Below are 21,783 nucleotides of genomic sequence, written 5' to 3'. Positions count from 1 at the left end.
TTTCTTTGTTTCGGATAGTTATTATAAAATTCTAAACAAATATTTATGAATAAAAGATGTCTTACAATTGTCAGACACTACTCATCTACCAAATAAAATAATAAACAGCAACTTAATTTAAAAAAACTTCTGTAACGTAGCTATACACATACACGGAAGTGCCACAAACAGCCTTGTGATTAGCATGAAAAGGAGATATGAAAAATAACACTGCAGAAGTATATTCATGGACATAGAAAGGTGTTCGTGACATAATTAAGTTTAAAATGCAGTTTACAAAACAATTTCACTATGATCCAGTTTTCTTGTGTCTTAAAAAGTCCAAAGGCATAAAAGTCATTAGTTAACATTTTGGTATAATCTGTGGACAGTGGGATTTTTAGTGATTTTTCTTTACTTCTTTTTGTTTCTCTCTATTTTCTAACTTAACTGTAACACACTGGTATTTGAGAACTTTTTTTTTCCTCTAAAAAATCTGCTGCAATTAGTAACTTGCTCTTGTAGTTTATGTATAACTATCAGAAAGAAGCAAGGGACAAATGTCAATTACTGTGGAAACTGTGTGCTGTTCAAACCTACCTCTCTGCTCATAGCCATTCCCACATGGCTGGCTAACTAGAAGTCCAGTCTGATGATCTCAGAACGGTGACTATATCTGCCCCTGCACCCCACCCCGCCACAACCCCCATACAACTCATTAGAAACCTGTATCTTTAACAAAGCGCTCTGGATAAAGGCCACGGGCAACCAGGGTACCTCAAAAACAATCTTTAAAAAAAAGATTATTTTAAAAGGTTAAAATAATCTTTTAAAGAATAATCTTTAAAATAATCTTTAAAAAATAATCTTTTAAAGAAAACTAATCTTTATTCAACATTGTAGTGGAAGTTTCAGCCAGAGCAATCAGGCAAGATAAGAAATAATAGGCATCCAGATTAGAAAGGAAGAAGTAAAACTATCTCCATTTGCAGAGACATGATCTTATATATGCAAAATCCTAAAGAAGCCACAGAAACTATTAAAGCTATTAAACAAATTCAGCAAAGTTGCAGGATACAAGATCTACAGGGGTAAATATTCATGACTTTGGATTTGGCAATGGTTTGTTAGGTGGGACACAACACGTGGAAATTAAACAAAATACTTCTGATTAACCAATGTATCAAAGAAGAAATCAAAAGAGAAATCAAACAGTATCTGATCCAAAGAAAATGGAAACACAACATATCAAAACCTATGGGATGCAAAAGCACTTCTAAGAGGGCAGTTTATAGCAATAAATACTTTCATTAAGAAAAAAGAAAGATCTCAAATAAATAACCTAACTTTATGTAGCTGCTTAATGGGCACAGCGCTTTCCTTTAGGGTGATGAAGATGTCTTGGAACTAGATGGAAGTAATGGTTGCACAACACAGTGAATGTACTAAGTGCCACTTTAAAATGGTTAATGATTAATTTTATGTTATATGAATTAAACCTCAATTAAAAATGCAAAAAAAGGGGGGTGGAAATGGTCTAACCATCTAAAATATTTTAAAGAAATTTATTTTCTGTTCAGAAAATACCACCAATTTAAAGCAGTTCATCATAGTATGTTTTTTAAATAAAGCTGTTCTCCCAAATACTTCTTAAGAGTAATATTAATAGAATGCCATATTTCTTACCAGAAGACTCTTTTCCATTCTGTTTTTCATAGAGGGTGCCCACAGACATCAGGAAAACAATAACCAGGAATACTGGAATTCTCCATGAGCCAGCCAAGGATGCTGCAAATTATTAAGAATTAACATTTTTAGTGAAATAAAAATCTAGCACTTGTCTTTAAAAGACTCAGTTTAGTAGACTGACAGAACAATTTGGCAAATATGTTAATAACAAAATTGTTTCACAGGGAAAAAAATTTTTAAAAGGCAACTGAAACCTCAATTCAGGGCTCCTCTCAGGAAGTCCAGCCCTGCTCTCAGAGGCCCTGGTCTAAAGGATTGGGTATGTGCCAGCTTACCTTTAAGAGGCTTGTATCACCTGAAGAATCAAGTCCATTCTATAGCACATCCAGTGTTTAAGACCATCAAACCCCCTGTTTAACCCCCGAATGACCTGCATCAGGCATAGAACTTTAAGTCATGGTGCCTGACTTGACTTCCCACTGGGTGTGAACTCTACCTCTCAAGAAAGGGTGGAATGGCCCACAAGAGCACAGCAAAAAGCTTTAATGTATCCTCAGTGTACAGAGCAAAAATGCTAACAAGTGGCCAAGGATCAAAAGCCTTTGCATTTCCCTGAGTTGGTCTACAGCCTTACGAATATACCTGCCTGCCTCCCTCCTCTACCTTCCCCAAATTCGAAATGAGTCCCATCAGACATTAGGGGATCTTGTTGAGAAACTCCTTCAGCATTCCAAGTCAGCAGAGCTAGAGAGTAATGCTTTGTTCCATATCAGACTCTAAGCAAAGACATACTTTCAACCAACTCTGGTTTTTATTTTGTTTTTAACAATAAGTAGCTCTAAAAACTACTACTAATAGGCTACCTACTGCTCTAGGTTACTGCATTTTCTTTTTAAATTAGAACTTGATGTTTCCATATAGTTAAGACTTGGAGGTAAATGAGTCCCTGAAAAATCACTCTACAACCTCCTGGCAGCCACTCAGCTAACAGTGAAGAGTCTCAAATAACGGGGAACTCATTACTCTGAGCAGCTCTGACACTGATCATCCTTACGTTGAACAGAGACTTGTCTCTCTGAAGCTGCTCGTTGCTCTGACATCTCTCCCAAATGGCTACAGAGATCTGTTTAAACCACTCTTTCACAATCCTTCAAAAACCTGAAACCGGCTTCCATATTTGGTATCTTCCTCACCTCTACCTCCTCCCCACCCCTGCAGCCCCAGTGCCCTTCTCTTATGGAGAGTAAACATCTCTGGTTCCCTTAACAGTTTCTCTCACATGATTTTGAGCACCTCTTGTCATCCTTGACTGCTTAGCTATATCCTCCCTAAGTAAGACACTCAGAAACAGCCATGATAGTCCAAGTGTGCTCTACTTTTTAAGATATATTTATTTTTAAAAGACCTTTTTGAAAATGAACATTCCATATAATTAAAAGTAGACATTTTAAAGTACAATATTTTCATTCAAGATTAACGAAAGATTAAGGCAGAATATTTTGAAGGATTATTTTAAAGAATTTTAAATGCAACACATAAAACTTCAAAAAATTCACTTTGATTCACACGGTCAGCCTCCGCTGACCTTAAGCTAGACTTTCTTAGAAAAAGGGACCCACCTAAATGAAAAAGCAATATAATCCAGACAGGAATTGAAACTGCTCTCAAGTAGCGTTCAGTGCTTGCATTCCACTTGAATGAAACAGTCAACACATAGCCAACTACCAAGGTCCAGATCTTAAATAAATGAAATATAGACACAGTTGTAAAATATATACACATGCAATAAACATACAATTATACAAAACTTGCAAGCATCTACATAGCATGAGAGCTGTGGATACAACACAGATGACGGTTGGTGGTGCTAAAAGGAGTGTGCATAGGTTTTCCTCCTCTGCTTAGATAAATCAAGTTTGGAAATAAACAGGTTTGAAATCCCATGCAGTGACATTATTTAAATATCTTCAACAAAAAATACATAAACATAATTTAAGATATGTTAAAGTTCAAAAACTATTATATGCATAAAGATACTTACGATAAAATATTCAATTTTTAAGCCATGGATTTAAATTAAGCTCTTCACCTTGTGGAATTCTTAAAGTTTTCTCTGTAGATTAATATTTACAAAAGAAAAGAAAAAACAAGAGCGAATTCCCTGGTGGTACAGTGGTTAGGACTCCGTGCTTCCACTGCCAGGGGCCCAGGTTCCATCCCTGGTCGGGGAACTAAGATCCCGCAAGCCGGTGTTACTATGAAAAGAATTTTTTAAAAGCTAAAAAGAAGGCAGCCAGCTGAAGTGTGACCCTGCTGAAATAATCTCAGTAACAGATGGTTAGAACCTAGTCCAGAGTTATACTCAAGTTGAAGAAGTGTAGCTGAAAAAAATATTACCAGAGAAAGAAACAGCGAGACTTGAGAACAGAGGAACCAGCCAGGGTCCCCCTCCTCAGTTTTCCCTACAGTAAAACTAAATGACTCTAGGAATCACAAAGCATCCTACACAGAAACTCTCTAATAACCTCATATTTTAATAGAACATACACAAAAGACGGAAAGAATACATAACCTAGAACAAATGTGAGCACCAAGAATTTATTAAAACAACCTGAACCTTGAAAAAAAATAGGCAAATTAAAACAAAAAAAGGACTTTATGCTGTAATTCAGAGAATGAAGAAAAAGGAACTGATATGGTTACTACAAAAGCCAGAAAAAAACTACCTCCTACTTTATTTTGATCATATCTTCAAAATACTCTTCGGGTCTTAAAAATGTTTATAGCTTCAGACCTGAGAATTCAGCTTTGGGACCTTACTAAATAATGATAAATTCTGAAAAAGGGTTAAAAATAAGCTCATCATAGACTAATTTAGAACACTGAAAAGTCGATAACCTAAAAGTTCAGTAACTGGGAAGTGGTTAACTCTGGATGAGTCACTCAGTAAAATGTTATGCAATCATTAAAACAGGCTTTTTTAAACAAAGACTATATAACTTAAAATATTCCTAAGATATTATTAAGGAAAAAGCAAAATTAAAAAAACACATGTGACATGAGTGTATCTACTGTATGGTGGAGGAGGGGGAGGAAATGTACTAAAAAGTTGTATTTAGGTGATAAGATTTTGTTTTTCCCTTTTCCTTTTCTCTATATTTTCCAAATTGCCTTTAATGAGCACTAGTTCTTTTATAATGAAAAGGATATTAAAATATTTTTCTTCAAGCAACTAATAAGATGAAATATTAAAGAGATCTTAAGCCCCAGATATATGAGCACATGGGAAGTGAGACTACAGCTGCTTCCAAAAAGTTCAAGCTTGTAGGACCGCACAAATTTACCCCTGGGAATTTAAAGAATTTGAGATTATGACTGTAGAGCTCAGAACAAAATCTGAGTGTAATAACAGTACACTTATGTAACACTTTGCCTTGTTCTAATACTTTAAATACATGAATTCATTTAATCCTCATAACCCCAGGAAAAAAGTACCATTATCACTCCCATTTTAGAGATGAAAGAAACTGATGCTTCAGAGAAGTGACTTGCACAAGGTCACAGAGCTAAAAAGTGACAGAGTCAGGAAAGATGGGTTCAAGGCCTTTGGGGCAGCAGACTTAGCCTTGGACAGGCAGCGAGATGGGAGGAAAATCCAGGTAGAAAGACAGCCAAGGCGAAAAAGCTTTGAAAGGATACCACCCAATCAGTATCTTAAAGATGGAAGAGAAATCATCCAGAAGTCTCTCTCTAGAACCCTGTCCTCCTGCCTCCAGGGGACATGGGTTCAATCCCTGGTCGGGGAGCTAAGATCCCACATGCTGCAGGGCAACTAAGCCCGCGCACCTCAACTAGAGAGAGAAAACCCGCACACCACAACTAGAGAGAAGCCCGTGCACCACAACGAAAGATCCCGCATGCCACAACGAAGATCCCGCGTGCTGCAACTAATACCCGATGCAGCCAAAAAATAAAACATAAATAAATAAATAAATAAATTACTATTTTTTTAAAAAGCAAAAAAAAAGAAGTGACAGAGTCAGGATTAGAACCCAGGAACCTGGCTCCAGAATCTGCTTTCTTAACAATAAGGAGAATAAAGGGTAGTGCCAGAAAAATAAAGAGGAAAAGCTGCTCCAGTATTCACAAGGGAAAATAAAAACAGTTGATTTTGATGACTACAAATTGCTGAAATTTAAAAAAAAATTGATCCTCAGCAAGTGGATGGTCTTCAGCAGTATGCTACACAGGGGTAATCAGCCCTGCCTTATTAAACATGTAGTCAGTAATTTAGATGAAAGACTAGAAGGCATATTAGCCGAACTTGTAGATTACACAAAATTGGGAATAGTCAATATAAATGATTCAAAAAGATATCCTGAAATTAGAACAATGGGCTAATCAAATAAGATTAAATTTAATAGAGAGAAATGCAAAGTTCTGCTTTTAGGTTCAAAACTCATCTATACGAGTAAAGAATGGGAAGAGCATAGCTGGTCAGAAATGTAACTGGTATGAATGCCTATTAATAAAAGTACAATACATCAGGGAAAGTGATTGTTTCAGTGACTTACACTATCAAACCACATCGGCAGTAAAATTCAGACTGGGAAAGGAAATGGAAATCACAACATAGGAGATAGAGATACAGCTGGGGGAAAAAACTGTTCAGCTTAGAAAAGGGAAGGAAATAAGATTTGATAGCTATCTTCAAATAGCTGGGGAAATGTCATCTGAGAGAGGCAACAGACTTAATTTTCTGTGGTTCTGAGGGCAGAAATAATAGGTGGAAATTAGGAAGCAACGTATTTCAGCTCTATATAATAAATTTTTCTAATAAACTGTAGACATCTAAAAAGGGAATGAGCTACCATCGCTAAAAGTCTGAGCAAAAGCTGACTGGAAGTCAGGGATGACAAAGTAGGAGAGTGTGCCCTCAGTGAGAGAAGCTGAACTAGAGGATCACAGAAGGATATACTTTCAGATTTTGAGCCTATGATACTTTTCAACCAATCTCCAAGAAGTTTTTGTTTCTTATCTGTATTCATAAGGAATGAGTATCACTTGCAAAGAGAGGAAAAAAATGAGAGGCTGCATACTTCAGATTTTTTCAAAGAAACTCATGGTCTAAAGAGAGGTATGTGTTTTCACCCAGTAAACCTGAAACTCACAGGTAACCTCATTTCAGTTTAAAATAACAACTTATTAAATATACTCCCCAACTCCACTTCTACAAATTTGGGTTACAGAAGAACTACACACTGTGCAGATATAAAAATATTCACTGTGGCAGTTTAAAATATTAAACAAACAAATTAAATATAACAAATTAAATGTCATTTTATAGGAGACTGTTTAAATTATGGTATCTCCAAAAATGAAATAATTATTCAGACTTTCAAAAGTGTGATAAATAACTTTATTCAATGACACAGTGTAAATTTATGCATATGCAAATTTATAATGGTGAAAATATACTCACCAAAATGTTAAAAAATATTGTCCCTGAATGGTTGGATTTCAGGGGGTAAGTTGCATCTTTACACTTTTCTTCAAGTATTGAATTTTCTTCTAAGAGTAGTATTATCTTTATAAATAGTAAATGTCTTTTACTTAAAAAAAAAAAATCTTTTGACTTTTTTTTCAGTATTTTCAAGAGTTTCCTCAGAAAAAATTCACAGAATATTATTAGATGAAAAAGTATGGCCATTTATAAAAACACTTTAAAGTTTCTATTAAACCATTATGATTTTACAGTTACCAATGTTTAAAAATGTTTATCAGATACTAATACAAATTCAGTGCTAAAATAATTTGGTAGGAACACTTTCTCAAAGGCATCCAGAAAAAAAAAACTTTAGACTACGCTACTATTAAAAGAAAGAAGTATATCTGAAAGTACTATCAAGGAAAGATATCTACAATACAATGATAATGAAAGAGCAATGATAAAAGAAAGAGAATTTTATATATATATATATATGTATATATATATATATAAAATTTTTGTTTTAAAAAACAAAACCCCTATACTTTATACATTCACATAGGTGTAGAAATAAACTTAGAAGGCTATTCACCAAACAGTTAACAACAGTAACATCTATACAGTGGGAAGAGGAAAGAGACAATTCACTTTTACCATATAAACTTACATGCTGCTTAAATTTTTTTATATATATAACAAGCATGTTTTACTTGAGTCAATATTTTAAATCGCTAAATATTCTTTAACTTACTGAAAATAAGGATTTGTACATTCAAATTTCATACATAATTTCCAGTATGGATTCCTATAAGTGTGCCTTTATGAGAACTTTTTATTTCTGTTTCTCTCTGAGAGATATGTTTAGCCTCTGAGAAAACCTGTTCAAGTATGAATTTTCTTCCAGGAATAAATCAATGAGCCACAGTTTAAACAGAAGAAGGCATACTTTCCCAAACTATGTTCTTCAGAGCAATGTGTCCTTTTCAAAATATACATTCAATACTCATTTTAAAGCACCAATGTGTGCTGATACTAAAGACTGTCCACAAAAACTGGCAACATTTATTTAGCACTACAAGTAAAGCTAACTAATAAACAATCACATTTTCCTTTCATTTGACTTATTAACCACATATACTTTTCTGATTAAATAAGATATTAAATGCATAAAACATAAGTAGACTTTGCCCTGTAGACTATGTCTTTGTTTTATTTATTGTCATCTGGGTATTAACTGGAAAAGCAACTTGGCTTGCTTCTATTGCATGATTTTGCAGAACAGTTTCCTAAGTCTTTTACAGAGAGAATAAAACTACTGATTTCTTCCCAACTTATGGAGCCACAGCCCTAATCAGCTACTGCTTCAAGTACTTCATTCTCCTTTATTCTAATTTGAAAACTTTGTTCTCTTCATGGTGTGGCAACTTAAGAGTCAAGACTCTTTTATAATCAAAGTCTTTAACTGAGAAAGAACCTAAGTACTGGAAACTTTCCTCCTTACTCTTGCCAGGCAAGTAAAACACACCAGGAGTAGGCCGGGCCGGCTGGCTAATGTGCATTTCCCAAGAGCCTTGCTGGCAGTACTACCAAACTCTGGGGATCTGTAAAACTGAATATCCAGGAACCTTAGAAATCATCCAAGCTAACCCCACACTTCACACAACTAGAGTTGAGTAGCCCAGAGACGGGCCCTGGTCTGTCCAAGGTCACAAAGCAAGCTACTAACAGAGCTCAGTTTAGAATTTACACTCTTATCTTTCAGCCACTGTTCCTTCCACTTCATGCTTCTTTATAAAGTAAAATGGAAACAATGTGATCAGAGATCATGGAGAAAACAAATCTATTACTACTGCAAAAACTGTAAATGTCTTCAAACGTTCTAACAAGTCTGAACTAAAGGAGAGAGGAAGACCCAAAACACTCCCAGCAAAGAAAAATGGTGGAGCAGGAAGGCTAGATTTTCAGATTTATCTTGACAGCTCTACACCAAGGAAAGATGCCAAGGACCCTAAGGACTGAAGTTATATGTGAGTTTGGTGCAACAGATGATTTTTTTTAAGTGTTTAGAAATCACTAAGTCAGTACAATATTCTAATACATTTGAAACTGTTTTAAAAAATTGCTCACATCATGGATGGTTACTCTTTCACTTGCAAGCAGGATGGAGAATTAGCAGAAAAGAGCTAGGAGGCTGAAGGAACCCCAAAGTGAGGTGAATAGGAACTGAACTGGAAGGATAAACTGGTAACAAAGGAAAACACAAGTATTAAAGACATTACAAAGGAAAACGGGATAGGACTTGGAAATAACAGATACAAGGATAAGAGAGATGACTAAAGTTTCTAGATGACTAGAATCTAGGGGCCTTTGGGGGAATATGTGTGGTTAGTCCAATCCTGATATTCTTCTATTTTTTTCCTGAAAACTAAAATCAATTTATACTATAAATAAATAAATAAATAAATAAACACAATGTGCTGGGGGAAAGTTTTTTAAAATCTTTGTTGAAGGTTTTGATGACAAAGGGCCTTCAACTGCTGATAGGTCTGTTGAGTATCATTCACTGACAGAATGAACAGATCAATCTCTAAATCTCACCTGTGAAATTCCTCCCTCCTACTTCGCATGACTGTTGTGAGAATGAAATAACACACATGAAAGCGCCTGCCAGTACATGGTAGATGCTCAAAAGCTTGATCTTAAATGCATGAATTGTCAGCTCTCCAAAATGTAGATTTCCTTAAATTCACTTTTCTCTCTACCTCCCCCCAGCCATACCTCTCAGCAGCAGCAGGCTCCAATTTACAGGTTGTTTAGAAAGCATAAAGACTCTATTTCTATGACAGGCAGCCCTTCTTGGGCTCACAAAACCAAACCAGCTGTGAACTATGATAGAAAAGTTATAGAGAGGGCGCCCTGCCCGGTCACATGACCTTTCACTTCTTGTCAGGCCTTAATCAGCGCTCCTGACTGAGAAGTGAGCACTCCCTGTCTCCACTTCCCAGGTACACTTTTAGCTCACCTCCATCCAACCACCGCTCCGAAGAACTGCTTCAAGAAAACACAGCTGCAAGTTTCTCTCCAACTCAGATCAACCTCAGTTTAGGCTCCCTACTCACTTCTAATTAACTCATACTGTGTCTTTTATAATGGGGTTTTTTACCCCTTCCTCCCTTGCCCCCATCGCTTTAGGCAAACAGCTGAGTTTCAAGCCTTTTCAAAATTATTAATTGGCTTGACCTTCCTGCCCCTCTTCTAACCTAATCAATCTTGGCCCTCACTTCTCTTCTGCTCATCCACAACCCATTCAAGGGTATGTAAATAAAATACATGGAAGGGGGCTTTATCTTCAGTAAAAAGATATTCATAGCTCTATACACTGAGCTGCAGGCACTTTTTCACAATTATTCAATTCCTCATCTCTTTCCACTATCTGAGAGTGACTGGCAGAAATGCACCAGTTTCTGCTAATCATGGCAATTTACCCATGTATTCAATTCTTACTTTACTATGAAAATACAGTGTTCATATATGCTAGGGCTTTCTTTCCTAATTTCCTACAGTTTGGTGGATATGCTACTTGGTCTTGCCTATGGTAATTACAGTAAACTGCATTATCAACAGTCAAAAATGTTAGCAGAATCTAGAAATATGTCTGAATTTGACAAGATTGAATCTCTTGAGGATAGGAATCGAGTTATAGTAATCTTTATATTTCTTAACAGCATATAGTACTCTGCCTTCTATGTAAGAGGCATTCAGTCCACTTAACTGAACTGTGAAACAACAGGTAAAGGAGAAATAACATGGAACTGGGACTCCATAAAGTGAACCCTGGGTTTGTTCAAAGTCTGAGCGACTTTGGGACCATCACATTCTCCGGATCTCAGAAACCTCTCCTGAAGAGCGCCAGACAAGCAGGCAATAAAGAGTAGGATCACTTCCACCTGACAATCTGTCAACCTCAGGAGGTGAAAGAGGGTGCTTCCACATCCCTCCCTCCTACCACAACTGAAATAACCAGGCCTCCTGGAGGCCAAGGATTCTGTCTGATAACTCAGCAGTTACACACACAAGCAGCATCCCAAAATTATGGATGAGGTGCTCCCCAATACCTTGCAATACCCTGCTGGCCCATAATTGGTGGGTAATGAACATTTATCTGTGTGTCTGTCATCTCCATAAGAATATGCTCACATATGATTATATGTACCTTGAACACAGAGCCTGCACCTTACTCCGTTTAAAGCCCTCACAAAGCCCAGTACCTAACAACATACTCAATCAACTTTTAACTTGAACTGAGAGGTTGTATGGATAGAGCAAGAGCAGACAGGAGTTCTGGAATCAATCACCAACTCTACCAATAACCTCAGGCAAGTCAAAACCTTGCTTGACAGATAAAGGGCATTATTTTGCAACTTTATATCAAGGTGCATTGAACACTGACAAAAGTGAATAAATTTATTTTTAAATGGTACTGCTTATTGATGAAATAGCATTCTTATGCATTAAACATCCACTTGTTTTTAACAGTCCCCAGTGAAATATGTGGATCATTAACTGGTCTACAATCTGGTCTGAGTTAGGCAACGTGTCACTAGATTATCCTTGAAATCCCTTCCAACTCTAAAGCTCTGTGATTTTCCAAGAATAAGCTCAGGATGATCCAAGAATCACAAATAGACCTTTCCTTCACCCAGTCTGCCTAAGTAATCCAGGCGGGAAGAGAATGTTGCACAGCAGTCCCTGCACAACGTAAGTAGTTCCCCAGAATAGACTGTGGCGAGAAAGAGGCCCACGAGGCTCAGCACCCAGGTAGGTGCCTGGCACAAAGTACACTGAAATCACCTGAACTGAGAGGCAGCTCTGAACTATTAAGAAAGATTTGTTCTAGGACTTGAGAAACTTGCGTCAACCAGTGCCCTCTCTGTGCCCAACTAGCCCTAGCCTGGTAAGAAGTCACCTCTCCTATCTGTAGGATGACCGGTTGGACTAGGATCTCTAAGGTTCCTTCCAGGGAAGTCCCACGTGAGCAGAACTAAGATGCTGGAGCACCCACTCTCCCTGACCAGGAGTAAATTCATGTCCACCTGCCGATGCACTGAAGCCCCTAGCTGCAAAGGGGAACAGCGATTCCTCACAGGGCACACGCCCCGCTAAGTGGTTCCGTTAGGATGGGGGCAGGGAACGGGGAGACTGTTTCAAACCACCCCCGCCCTCACTTTGGAAGGAAGTGCGCCAAGTTCCTAGGGTGCACGGGAAGGAAGGCTGAGACGGACACTGCCTGCAGCGTAGGTCTGGACCTCTGGCCGCCCCTGCATCGTGCGGAGGGGTGGGCAGGATCGCACCCCAGCGAGCTGCGGGTGTGGTGAGGGGCACTGCGCGCTCGCCGGGACCGCCCAGGGCCCGGGCCGAGGCTCACTCACCCACAGGCTGCTGAAGTAGTCCAGCCCGCGGCAGATGAGCGCGCCGGCGTGCGCCAGCAGCACCTGTACGCCCAGGTAGCTGCCCAGGCTGTAGAGGCCGTAGAGGAGCGGGCCGCCGGCGCCAAGCAGCAGCAGCAGGCGGCGGCGGCGCAGCGCCTGCTCGCCCAGGGCCTCCACGCCGTAGTCTGCGAAGCAGATCGGCAGCAGCAGCGCGGCCAGCACGATGGGCGTGTGCGCGCGGTGCAGGCGCTGCAGCCAGTGGCGGCCCAGCCGCGTCAGCGAGCTCTTGAAGGGGTGCAGGAAGGTGCCGCACAGCACGGCCCACAGCAGCGGCCGCAGGAAGGCCTCCAGGATAAAGTAGACGAGCACAGCGGCGCCGCAGCACAGGCACACGAACAGCACGGCCCCGGTGTTGTAGAAGGCCTGCTTGATGGGCTTGTCGAAGCGCAGCGCCAGCGCCGCTGTCCGCGGGGTCTCCCCGCAGCCACTGCCGCTGCCGCCGCTGCCCGGTCCGACCGCACGCTGAACCCGCGGCGCCCGGCCCGGGGAGCCCCGCGGACTGGGCGGCTCTTCAGGGGAACCGTCGTCGGCCATGGTACCCCTGACGCCGCCGCCGCCGCCGCTGCCGAGAGGCGGTACTGGGAAGCCTGGCGAGAGGCACGGGCGAGAGGCAGGGCGGGCGGCCCGCGGCATTGTGGAAGTCGTAGTTCCTAGCTGGCCATTGAACGCTTACAGGACCTTTGGGGAACTACAACTCCCAGAGAGCGTAGAGAGCGCTCCTTCGCCCTCGGGCTCCCTTCGTTCATTGGTCCCCGAGGAATTCAGGTAACAGGTTTCTGGGCTCAGCATCTTAGAAGAGGCAAAAATCAAACAAACAAACAAGCCAACTCCCCCTTCCCATCAATTAAAGTGTTATAAGAGTCACAAACTGGGGGGGAAAATGTCGGATAATCTTTCCGAAAAACACCCTGAACTGTCGTTAAAACAACCCAAAACAAAACGAAAAAACCAACTCGCCTCACTCACTGGTTAATGTCAATTTGGGGAGAGGCGGAATCCCCAAAGAGGCACGACGTTAACAGATTGAAAACCCAGTCTGCACATTAGAATCCGTGGGGGGGGGGGGGGGTACTTATGAAAGACCGATCACCAGATTCTATTTTATTGATTTATTTAATAAACACTTAAAGTGTGTGCTCTGGTGTGCTTGGCAGGATTTTAAATAGCGATTACCATATGGCAGACCCTGTTATAAATGTCTCATCCCCATTAACTCATTTGATCCTTAGAACAACCCTACAAGGAAGGCGGTGTTATTATCCCCACTTTACAAAGGGGAAAACTGAGGCACAGAGAAGTTAAGTACCTTGCCAAGGTACACAGCTAGTAAGTGGCAGAGGCAGAATTCAAACTCAGAATCTGGCTCCTAAGTCTATTCTTACGTACAATGTTAATTAATTGGTCTGACAAGGGATCCTTTTAGCATATTTTTTAAAGCTCTTCAGAAGACTCTTAGGCGCAGCTACTGTTAACGACCATGTAGATGTCAGTGCTGGAGCAGTCTAAACTCCTGAAGGAGCACTAGGTCAGAGTCTCAAACTGCCACTGTTCCTTTTTGAGACCTGAGGTCAGTTAAGCCCCCAACCCTAATTTCCTCTCTGTCACATGGGAGTGATAATAGAAACTCTTGTGTCAGAAGAGAAGAAAGAAGCTCTGGGGCAATACACGGTACTTCTGTTTTCCTGTTGGAAAGGTCCTGGGATCCAAGCCTACTACTTGTAAAACACCTCGAACAGAATTTTTATTTAGAAGAAGAAGAGGGAGAGGGAGGGGAAGAAGGGAAAGAAGAGGAAGAGAAAGAAGAGGAGGAAGGGGAGAAGAGGAGGATGAGGAGAAAGGGGAGGAAGAGAAGTAAGAGGAGGAAGAAGAAGAAAGAAGGGAGGGAGGGAGGGAGGAGGAAGGAAGAAAAGAAGGAAGCCTTTATTGAGTACTCAATAGGAGAGTGCTTTGAAACTCTGCAAGTTATCCCTCTTCTGTTTTCAAAATTTTTTCAAGTAAAAGAAAAAGTAATGCCATAACATCTCATTTTTGGGTTTCGGGTCACAGTCCTTGTTTTTCAAGTGGTCTTTGGACTTTGACTCTGTAAATATTTTGCATCAGTTGTCCTACATTTTGCTTTGCTTCTTAACTATTTCTCTAGGGCTGCTGAGATCATGATTACAAATTATAGTCACATTTGCTTTCAGTAACCATTTTACACTGACTTAAGCTCCCATTTATATAACAACAATGCCTCAGTCTCCCTCCCAAAAAGTCCTCAGTAATTTCGAGGGAGTCCCAGTGGGGATGCCTCACATATATACCTGGAGACATAAGTTAACCACCAACCCCCCTATGTCCACCCTCTGCCCACACAGCTCCCTGAGCTCAGTACCCATCACAAGATTGCCAGAGCCTGTGCCATTATTCCCAGATCCTGGATACTCCCAAACTCCTAATCCTCAGGGTGCCAAAGCAAAGCTGGGTTCCACTCAGAGATGGGGAAGAAATCCTCCCTGACTTGAGGGCTCTGTGCCCTTTTGTCACCAAAGCTCTAAACCAGGTCTCTTGTGCTCAGTGTATCATAATTCCTCTCATGAAGAGTTCCTTCCATGTCCAACCTTCAGTCCTCTAACCACAGGGCTTCAAAACCCATCCAAAGGGCAGGGAGGGAACAAAGACCAAACCAACCCCTCTGTCCTTCTCCAACCAAAGATTTGACTCTCTTCCTCTAGTTACAAACCAAAAGATCCCATGTAACAAAACAAAAGCATCTATCAATGGATGCAAACAGAAACTGACATACATATGCATTGGATAGGAGGGGACCAGGGTAATGTTGCCTAAATTGTGTTTGGGGTCCCAGATGAGCAAATCAAAAATACCCTGTCATGGTGCTCTGCTTCCAAGTCTCAATGAAAGGCAAAACTGCAGAGCATTTCAAAACTGTTCTAATGGCCAAAGCAATAGAACTGCCAGGTCTCTGACAGAATTTCTAGTCAAGAATGGAACTAAGAGAAATGAAGGCTGAAGCACCAGAAACTCACTATACTTACATTTATATGGCCTAACGCAAGGCTGGGTTCCTATAGGATTTTGCTCACCCCTCTATGATTGTACTTACTACACTACAGTCAAAGTCAGAGATTCTCATGGGTTTGCTTCATTTCTGTGTCCCCAGCACCTGACACAGCTTGGGCCATTCATAGTACAAGTTCAGTGTTTGCTGAGCAAGTGAACGGATGATTTGCTGTCCTTTCAAAAAAGCTTGTTTGTGCTTCCTATGAGAAATAGTATCGAAACACTGGGGGTGTTTCTGCTACGTATTCCTATGGTTGAGAGCAGAGAAAAAATACTGGGATGTAGGACCTACAAACTAAATTTGAGAGAAGTACACACAGTCTACTCAAATCTCTAGCTCACAGGACATATGCTTTTAGGCATCCCCTCCAAAATGCAAGGCTACTTGGGTTTTCTTCTTTGGTCCCACACAGCAACTCACTCCAACGACCTCAGGGAAGAACTGCCTCCATGGGCATCCAGGATACAGTGGAGGTGAAATAGATCCAGAGGAGTGAATCAAGCTGACCCTGGGACCACACTGCCTTTGGCCTTCCTGTTGCATGAACCAATGAATTTCCAACCATTTAAGCCAGTTTCGGTTCAGTTTTACATTTCTTGCAACAGAAAGATTTCTGGCTGATAAAATGATAACATCTACATCACTGGTTGCTGTGAGGATGAAACAGAAGAGTGTGTCTAAAGCAGCAGCACAGTACCTGGGACATGGTAGAAATCTGATAGTGGCTCTCAGGGTAACTTCATTTTGTCCTAGAGAAGCCAAGAGGCATCTCTTAAACATCAGTCAATGTCCACAGACTCCCATGGTATCAAGATAACAGCCCCAGAGGTAAAACAAACACAGGTGGGGAGAGGATTCTCCAGGGCATTGTGTTTATCTTAGAGTGTTTACTTTAAACAAAGTCCAGTACTTACAGTGGAGTGTGTACATCACATATAAAGCGGTATGTACAGTGCAGGAGGAGAAGCCATGTGAAAATGTAATCAAACAACACACATTCAGATTCCAAATATGAGTTACCACTCTCTTTTACTAAGCCCATAGAAGACATTGCTAATCAACCACTCTTTCTCACTGAGCCTAGACACAGCCTCAAAATCCTTCTCAGCAAAACATTCTAGGGAACCACTGCCAACTCCACAAAGTAAGCACACAAGATGAAACGTATTTGCCTTTTCTACACTTAACTAACCATCCAGTGTCTGAAACTAGATAAAATTGGCAGACTAAGAACATAAGTAAGTGGTTTAGAAGAAAAGAGTTTGGGAAGCTAAGGTTAGTATGAATGTGAGCAATTACTAAGAGATTTTTTTCTTAAATCTCAATGGCTGAAGAACAAACGATGTAAACAAGTCTGATACCGGCAGGCCCTGCCTGACTCCCTAACTACTCCTACTTCTCTCTCCTATTCCTGCACTAGGACACATGCCCCCCACTTACAGCACAAGTCCTGCCAGTTCAATGAGTGGAGTATCGCCGTTCCTGCCTCCAGGCTCCTGTTCATCCAGTCTAGGTTCCTGTCCTTCTGGTTTGTACCATCCAGCTATAGCTAACCTTCCAAACCATGTCAATAAAGACAATTTTACCAATTCGTAAAAAGGTCAGTGAAGAAATTATCAAATTGATTCAGCCAACCCAGTTGAGACCCATGTACCCAGGAAAAGACCAGATGAGTAAAAGAAAGTTGGGCAGTTCTTTTGGGGAAAACACACACACAAAATCCCCCTTTAAAAAAAAGGTCTGCAACCAAAATAGCTCCCCCTTTCTCTTCTAGGGTGGGAGGAAGTTTGGTAGGGGGAGATTGGCATCTGCAAGCTGATTTTGTAATGAACACTTATTACCAAAAGCCAGAACTGCCTGTCCCAAAAGTGGCTGGCCGTAAATGTCCTTTGCTGGTAGCTCCTCATCTTCATAGACGTGATTTGTCTGGAACGCTTTATCTGGAGCTGTTGAAATGTGACAGTTAGGGATCAGGATTTGGGATTCCCGGCCCACCCCTTCCTTGGCTCTACTCCCAACAATATACTCCAACTAAAGCTGAGGCTATGCAGTGTATAAACAACCAGCCTTCTGCTGCAAATCAGAGCAAGACTGAAAACCAGGAGATGGTGGATGCATTTCAAATTAGCCAGACTAATCACTATTTATAAATAAACTATCTTCATTTGAGAATCAAGTCCTGATGGGTTTGAATCCTAAGCATTACTTGTTTGTACACTCTTGGTACCGCACTGATGTCACTGCAGCCTCTAGCTGGTCCCTTTGTCTGCCCTCTTGCTCCACCCCAATCAATTCTCTACAGTGAAGCCAGCGTGATCTTTCTAAAATACAATCTGATCCCTTCAAAGCCTCCTCACTTTGTGGGAAGGTTCCAAACTCTTTACTATGACTTCCAAGGTCCTCTGTGATGGGGCCACGCTCACCCTACCTCACTCTTCCCATTCTCTGCCTCATCCTTTATCCTCTAGCAGTTGGGTGGCCCCCAAAGATATCCAGGTCCTAATCCCTAGAACCTGTGAAGTATGTTACCTTACTTGTACTTTGCAGATATGATGAAGCTAAGGATTTTGATGTGGGGAGATTATCCTGGATTATATGGATGGGGGCTAAATGTAATCACAAGCATCTATATCAGAGGGAGGGAGGGAGGGAGATTAGACTACAGAAGAGGAGAGCAATCTGACCTCTCTGACCACAGAGGCAGACATTGCAGTCATGAGGCCATGGGCGAAGAAATATCCACAGCTACCAGAAGCTGGAAGAGCCAAGGAAGGATTCTCTCCCCAGGAGTTCCCAGAAGAAACCGGCTCTGCCCACACCATGATTGTAGCTCCATGTGATTCAGTTCAGACCTCTGGCCTCCAGAACTGCAAGGGAATACATTTCTGTTGTTTTAAGCCACTAAATTTATGGTAATTTGTTACAGCAGCAATAGGAAACTAATACAAACCCTGTCAAATGACAGTGGTTCCCAAACACATCCTGCTGGCCTTTCTTCTGGGGTTGCTCTCCCCTTTCTTGGAGATACCTCTCCACATCCTTTGCCTGCTTTACTCCTATTCCTTCTTTAAGATGCAGCCTCAGTACCACCACCTGCTTTCACCTGGTTGCCCCAGGCTGGGTGAGGATCCCTACTCCAGGTTTGCACCGCACCTGAGCATTTCCTTACACTGCAGTCACCAAAAAGTATTATCATGGTATTTAGGTATCTGACTCCCCAAGTAGGCTATGAGCCTCTTAGGGGCAGAAATCAAGAGCTGCTCTTCCTGGAGTCCTCCATGTGTAGTTTCTAGCATATGGACTGGTACATAAGAGTCCTCGATAAGTATTCATTGAATGAATGAATGAATGAACAAGTGGTTAAAGCTTCTTGACCTCCTGGATGCAAGTGACTTTCATGTCCACTCTACTTCAGCAGTCTCTTCTTACCGCTCATCCCCTGGCCCTTGCACCTGGGACTGAGCCCTAAGAAACTTCCAAGTCAAACATCAGCCAGGGCCAGGTTTGACGGCTGGGCTACCCACTGAGAATATTGCAAAATAAATACCACAGCAAACACCTAGGATACCAAAAAATAACAAAATACTTGTTTGGGGGGCGGGGTGAGGATTAGAGCCTATAATGCAGAATGTGGTAATAACTAACTCTTTCTTAACATGACATTCCTTGAATTTCTCAACCTAGTCCCAGTTTCTCAACCAGCTCAGCTACTGCATTCCACAATTTCCATACCACCTTGATGATTCACAAGCCTTTACAAGTAAACCAACTGTTCTTAACATATAATATGATTTAGTTACCAGTAAGGCCTATAATTGAAATTCTTAGAGCTAGTTATGCACTATTAGCCAACTAATACACTTTACATGGGATTATAGGCCTCCATTTACTATTTGAAAAAGGTACTGAGCTGAAGCTATAAATAAAGATTCCTTTTGCAAATTGTTTCTCTGCAGGGATTTTTACCTGACTACTGCAACATGATTTTCTTCTTTGTCAGAATGACAGGCTGTCATCTTCTCCAAGGTTTACAACTTCAGGGAGACTTTACTGATGAAAGGATGTAAAACAAACAAACAGAAAACCAGAGATGCACCAGAGTAAATCAATAAAGAATTATTAACTTTAATTACATCAACAGGAAGAATTTCAAACCATGTTGAGAATTTATATTTTAAAATTTAAATCTAGTTAATATATTCTAACTCTAACATAGCCCTCTAAAGACAGAAGTATTTGTGATGGCAGATGGGCAGAACAATCATTTAGGTAGCATCTAGGAATATTGCTACAATTACTTTACATAAATAGAAATCCATGTCTTTATTAGTAAGGTACCACACATCGTAGAGTAAAAATCCACGTAGGACAGGCTTATAAATATACATAAATCTCAAAATCAATCACAATTGAACATTAGGTACACAATTATTATAAAACAAATATAACCCATCAATGTCCATCTAAAGGCATAGTTCTTACAAAATAGTATTTTACAGACAGTCGCAAAAAAGTATATTAATACTCCTGGAGCCAGATTGTTCCAGCATATGAGCGCATCTGGGGGAATAAGGCATGTGGAGAAGGTGCATTTACTCTTCCAGGTGGTCAGGACATTCTGTGTGATGAAATGGTAACGGCTTTAGTGATCTGGGTGAATGGCACAACCGCCACGCACCCCGTAACCCTAGAGAATCCATGGTTCTCCAGAAGAATAGAACAGCTATTTGCCTAATAGCCAATATCCAGGGGAAAACGGAAAACATTAATTGAATATCAGCATACTTTAAGTGAAAAACCCCAAAGCGCTTGATGGTTCACTTAAATTTTTAGTCACATTTAAAATCACGTTAATAGCCACTATTTTCATGAAAAGGAATTTATACTTATCTATTAAATATGAAAACAACCAAGTACAACTTGAAACTAAATAACTGATTAACTGAACAAGAAATCTAATTAAATATAAAACATGGATAGGTTGCATCTACATGCCATTGACTCAGTTCACACTAGGCTTAGTTTCTTAACTAACGGTATAGAAAAGTCAAACTCAACAATGATACTTTATTTTATATGTTCTTAACACGTCACAGAATGTTGAATGGAGGAGGCAAGGTTTAATAACGGATCCAGGAACCCTTTCTGCAAATGAAATTACTATAAACTCAAGGGTAGTTTGGCCTGTAATACATACAATGTTTTATCTCTTGGGTTTTAAAGTATTTACAAGATCAGAAACAGAAACAATCCTGACAAAGACCTTCAAATGGCCATGGTATGTGTATATATAGGCATTTATATATGAACACATACAGACCTCATCAAGTATGTACAAATATATATACAAACACACTGAGAATAATCAAACTGTTCACTAAACATAACCAATTCTGTTTAGAGAACAATACAGTTATATACAGCAAAGTATTCACATCTCAGCATTTGACCTATTGCAGTGGTTCTCAAACATGTTTCCATTATGATACACAAGGTGATGCCATAGTCACATGAGTAAAACACTCCCATCCCATGGATGTAACAGATTTAGGTAATACTTAAAAATTGTCTAGAGGAAAATAAACTAGTCTGAACATTGTACAGTTGACCCTTGAACAACGTAAGTTTGAACTGTGCAGGTCCACTTATACATGGATTTTTTTCAATAGTAAATACTACAGTGCTACACATAGTAAGGTTGGTTGCATCCTTGGACCATGTGACCATGGATAGGAGGAACCGTGGACATGGGAACCACATATTATGGAGGGCTTACTATAAATTATAGGTGGATTTTCCACTGCCTAGAGGGTCAGTGCCCCTAACCCCATGCGATGTTTAAGGATCAACTGTAATCCACACCATGAAGAGCAACTGCACAGTGAAAGTCGTTCACTTGGCACAGCTTAGATAAAATAAAACTGCTGCTTACCCAGCTCTGACTTTACTGACACCTCTTTCACATCAACTCTGGAAAACATATTAGAATGCAAATTCTAATGGGAATGCATTATCAAGATAACAATCCATCAACTATAATTTATTTTACAAACAAATTACTAATGTCGATATTTTTA

At 40.3% G+C, this 21,783-nt stretch overlaps 1 protein-coding gene across 1 annotated transcript in view; it reads right to left on the bottom strand.

Moving 5' to 3' along the window:
* Positions 1 to 13,194, bottom strand: part of TMEM245 (transmembrane protein 245) — a 97,038-nt gene extending 83,844 nt beyond the window's left edge. The window contains exons 1-3 of the mRNA XM_061200129.1: positions 12,586 to 13,194; positions 3,288 to 3,405; positions 1,666 to 1,767 (exon numbers count right to left, since the gene is read on the bottom strand). Of these exons, the coding sequence (XP_061056112.1) occupies positions 1,666 to 1,767; positions 3,288 to 3,405; positions 12,586 to 13,179 (814 nt within the window). The 5' untranslated portion in view covers positions 13,180 to 13,194. The remainder of the gene's footprint in view (positions 1 to 1,665; positions 1,768 to 3,287; positions 3,406 to 12,585) is intronic.
* Between the last annotated feature and the right edge of the window lie 8,589 nt (positions 13,195 to 21,783).

This window comes from Eubalaena glacialis, chromosome 9 (assembly GCF_028564815.1).
Source record: "Eubalaena glacialis isolate mEubGla1 chromosome 9, mEubGla1.1.hap2.+ XY, whole genome shotgun sequence".
NCBI lineage: Eukaryota > Metazoa > Chordata > Mammalia > Artiodactyla > Balaenidae > Eubalaena > Eubalaena glacialis.
This window is presented reverse-complemented; position numbering and strand designations above follow the sequence as displayed.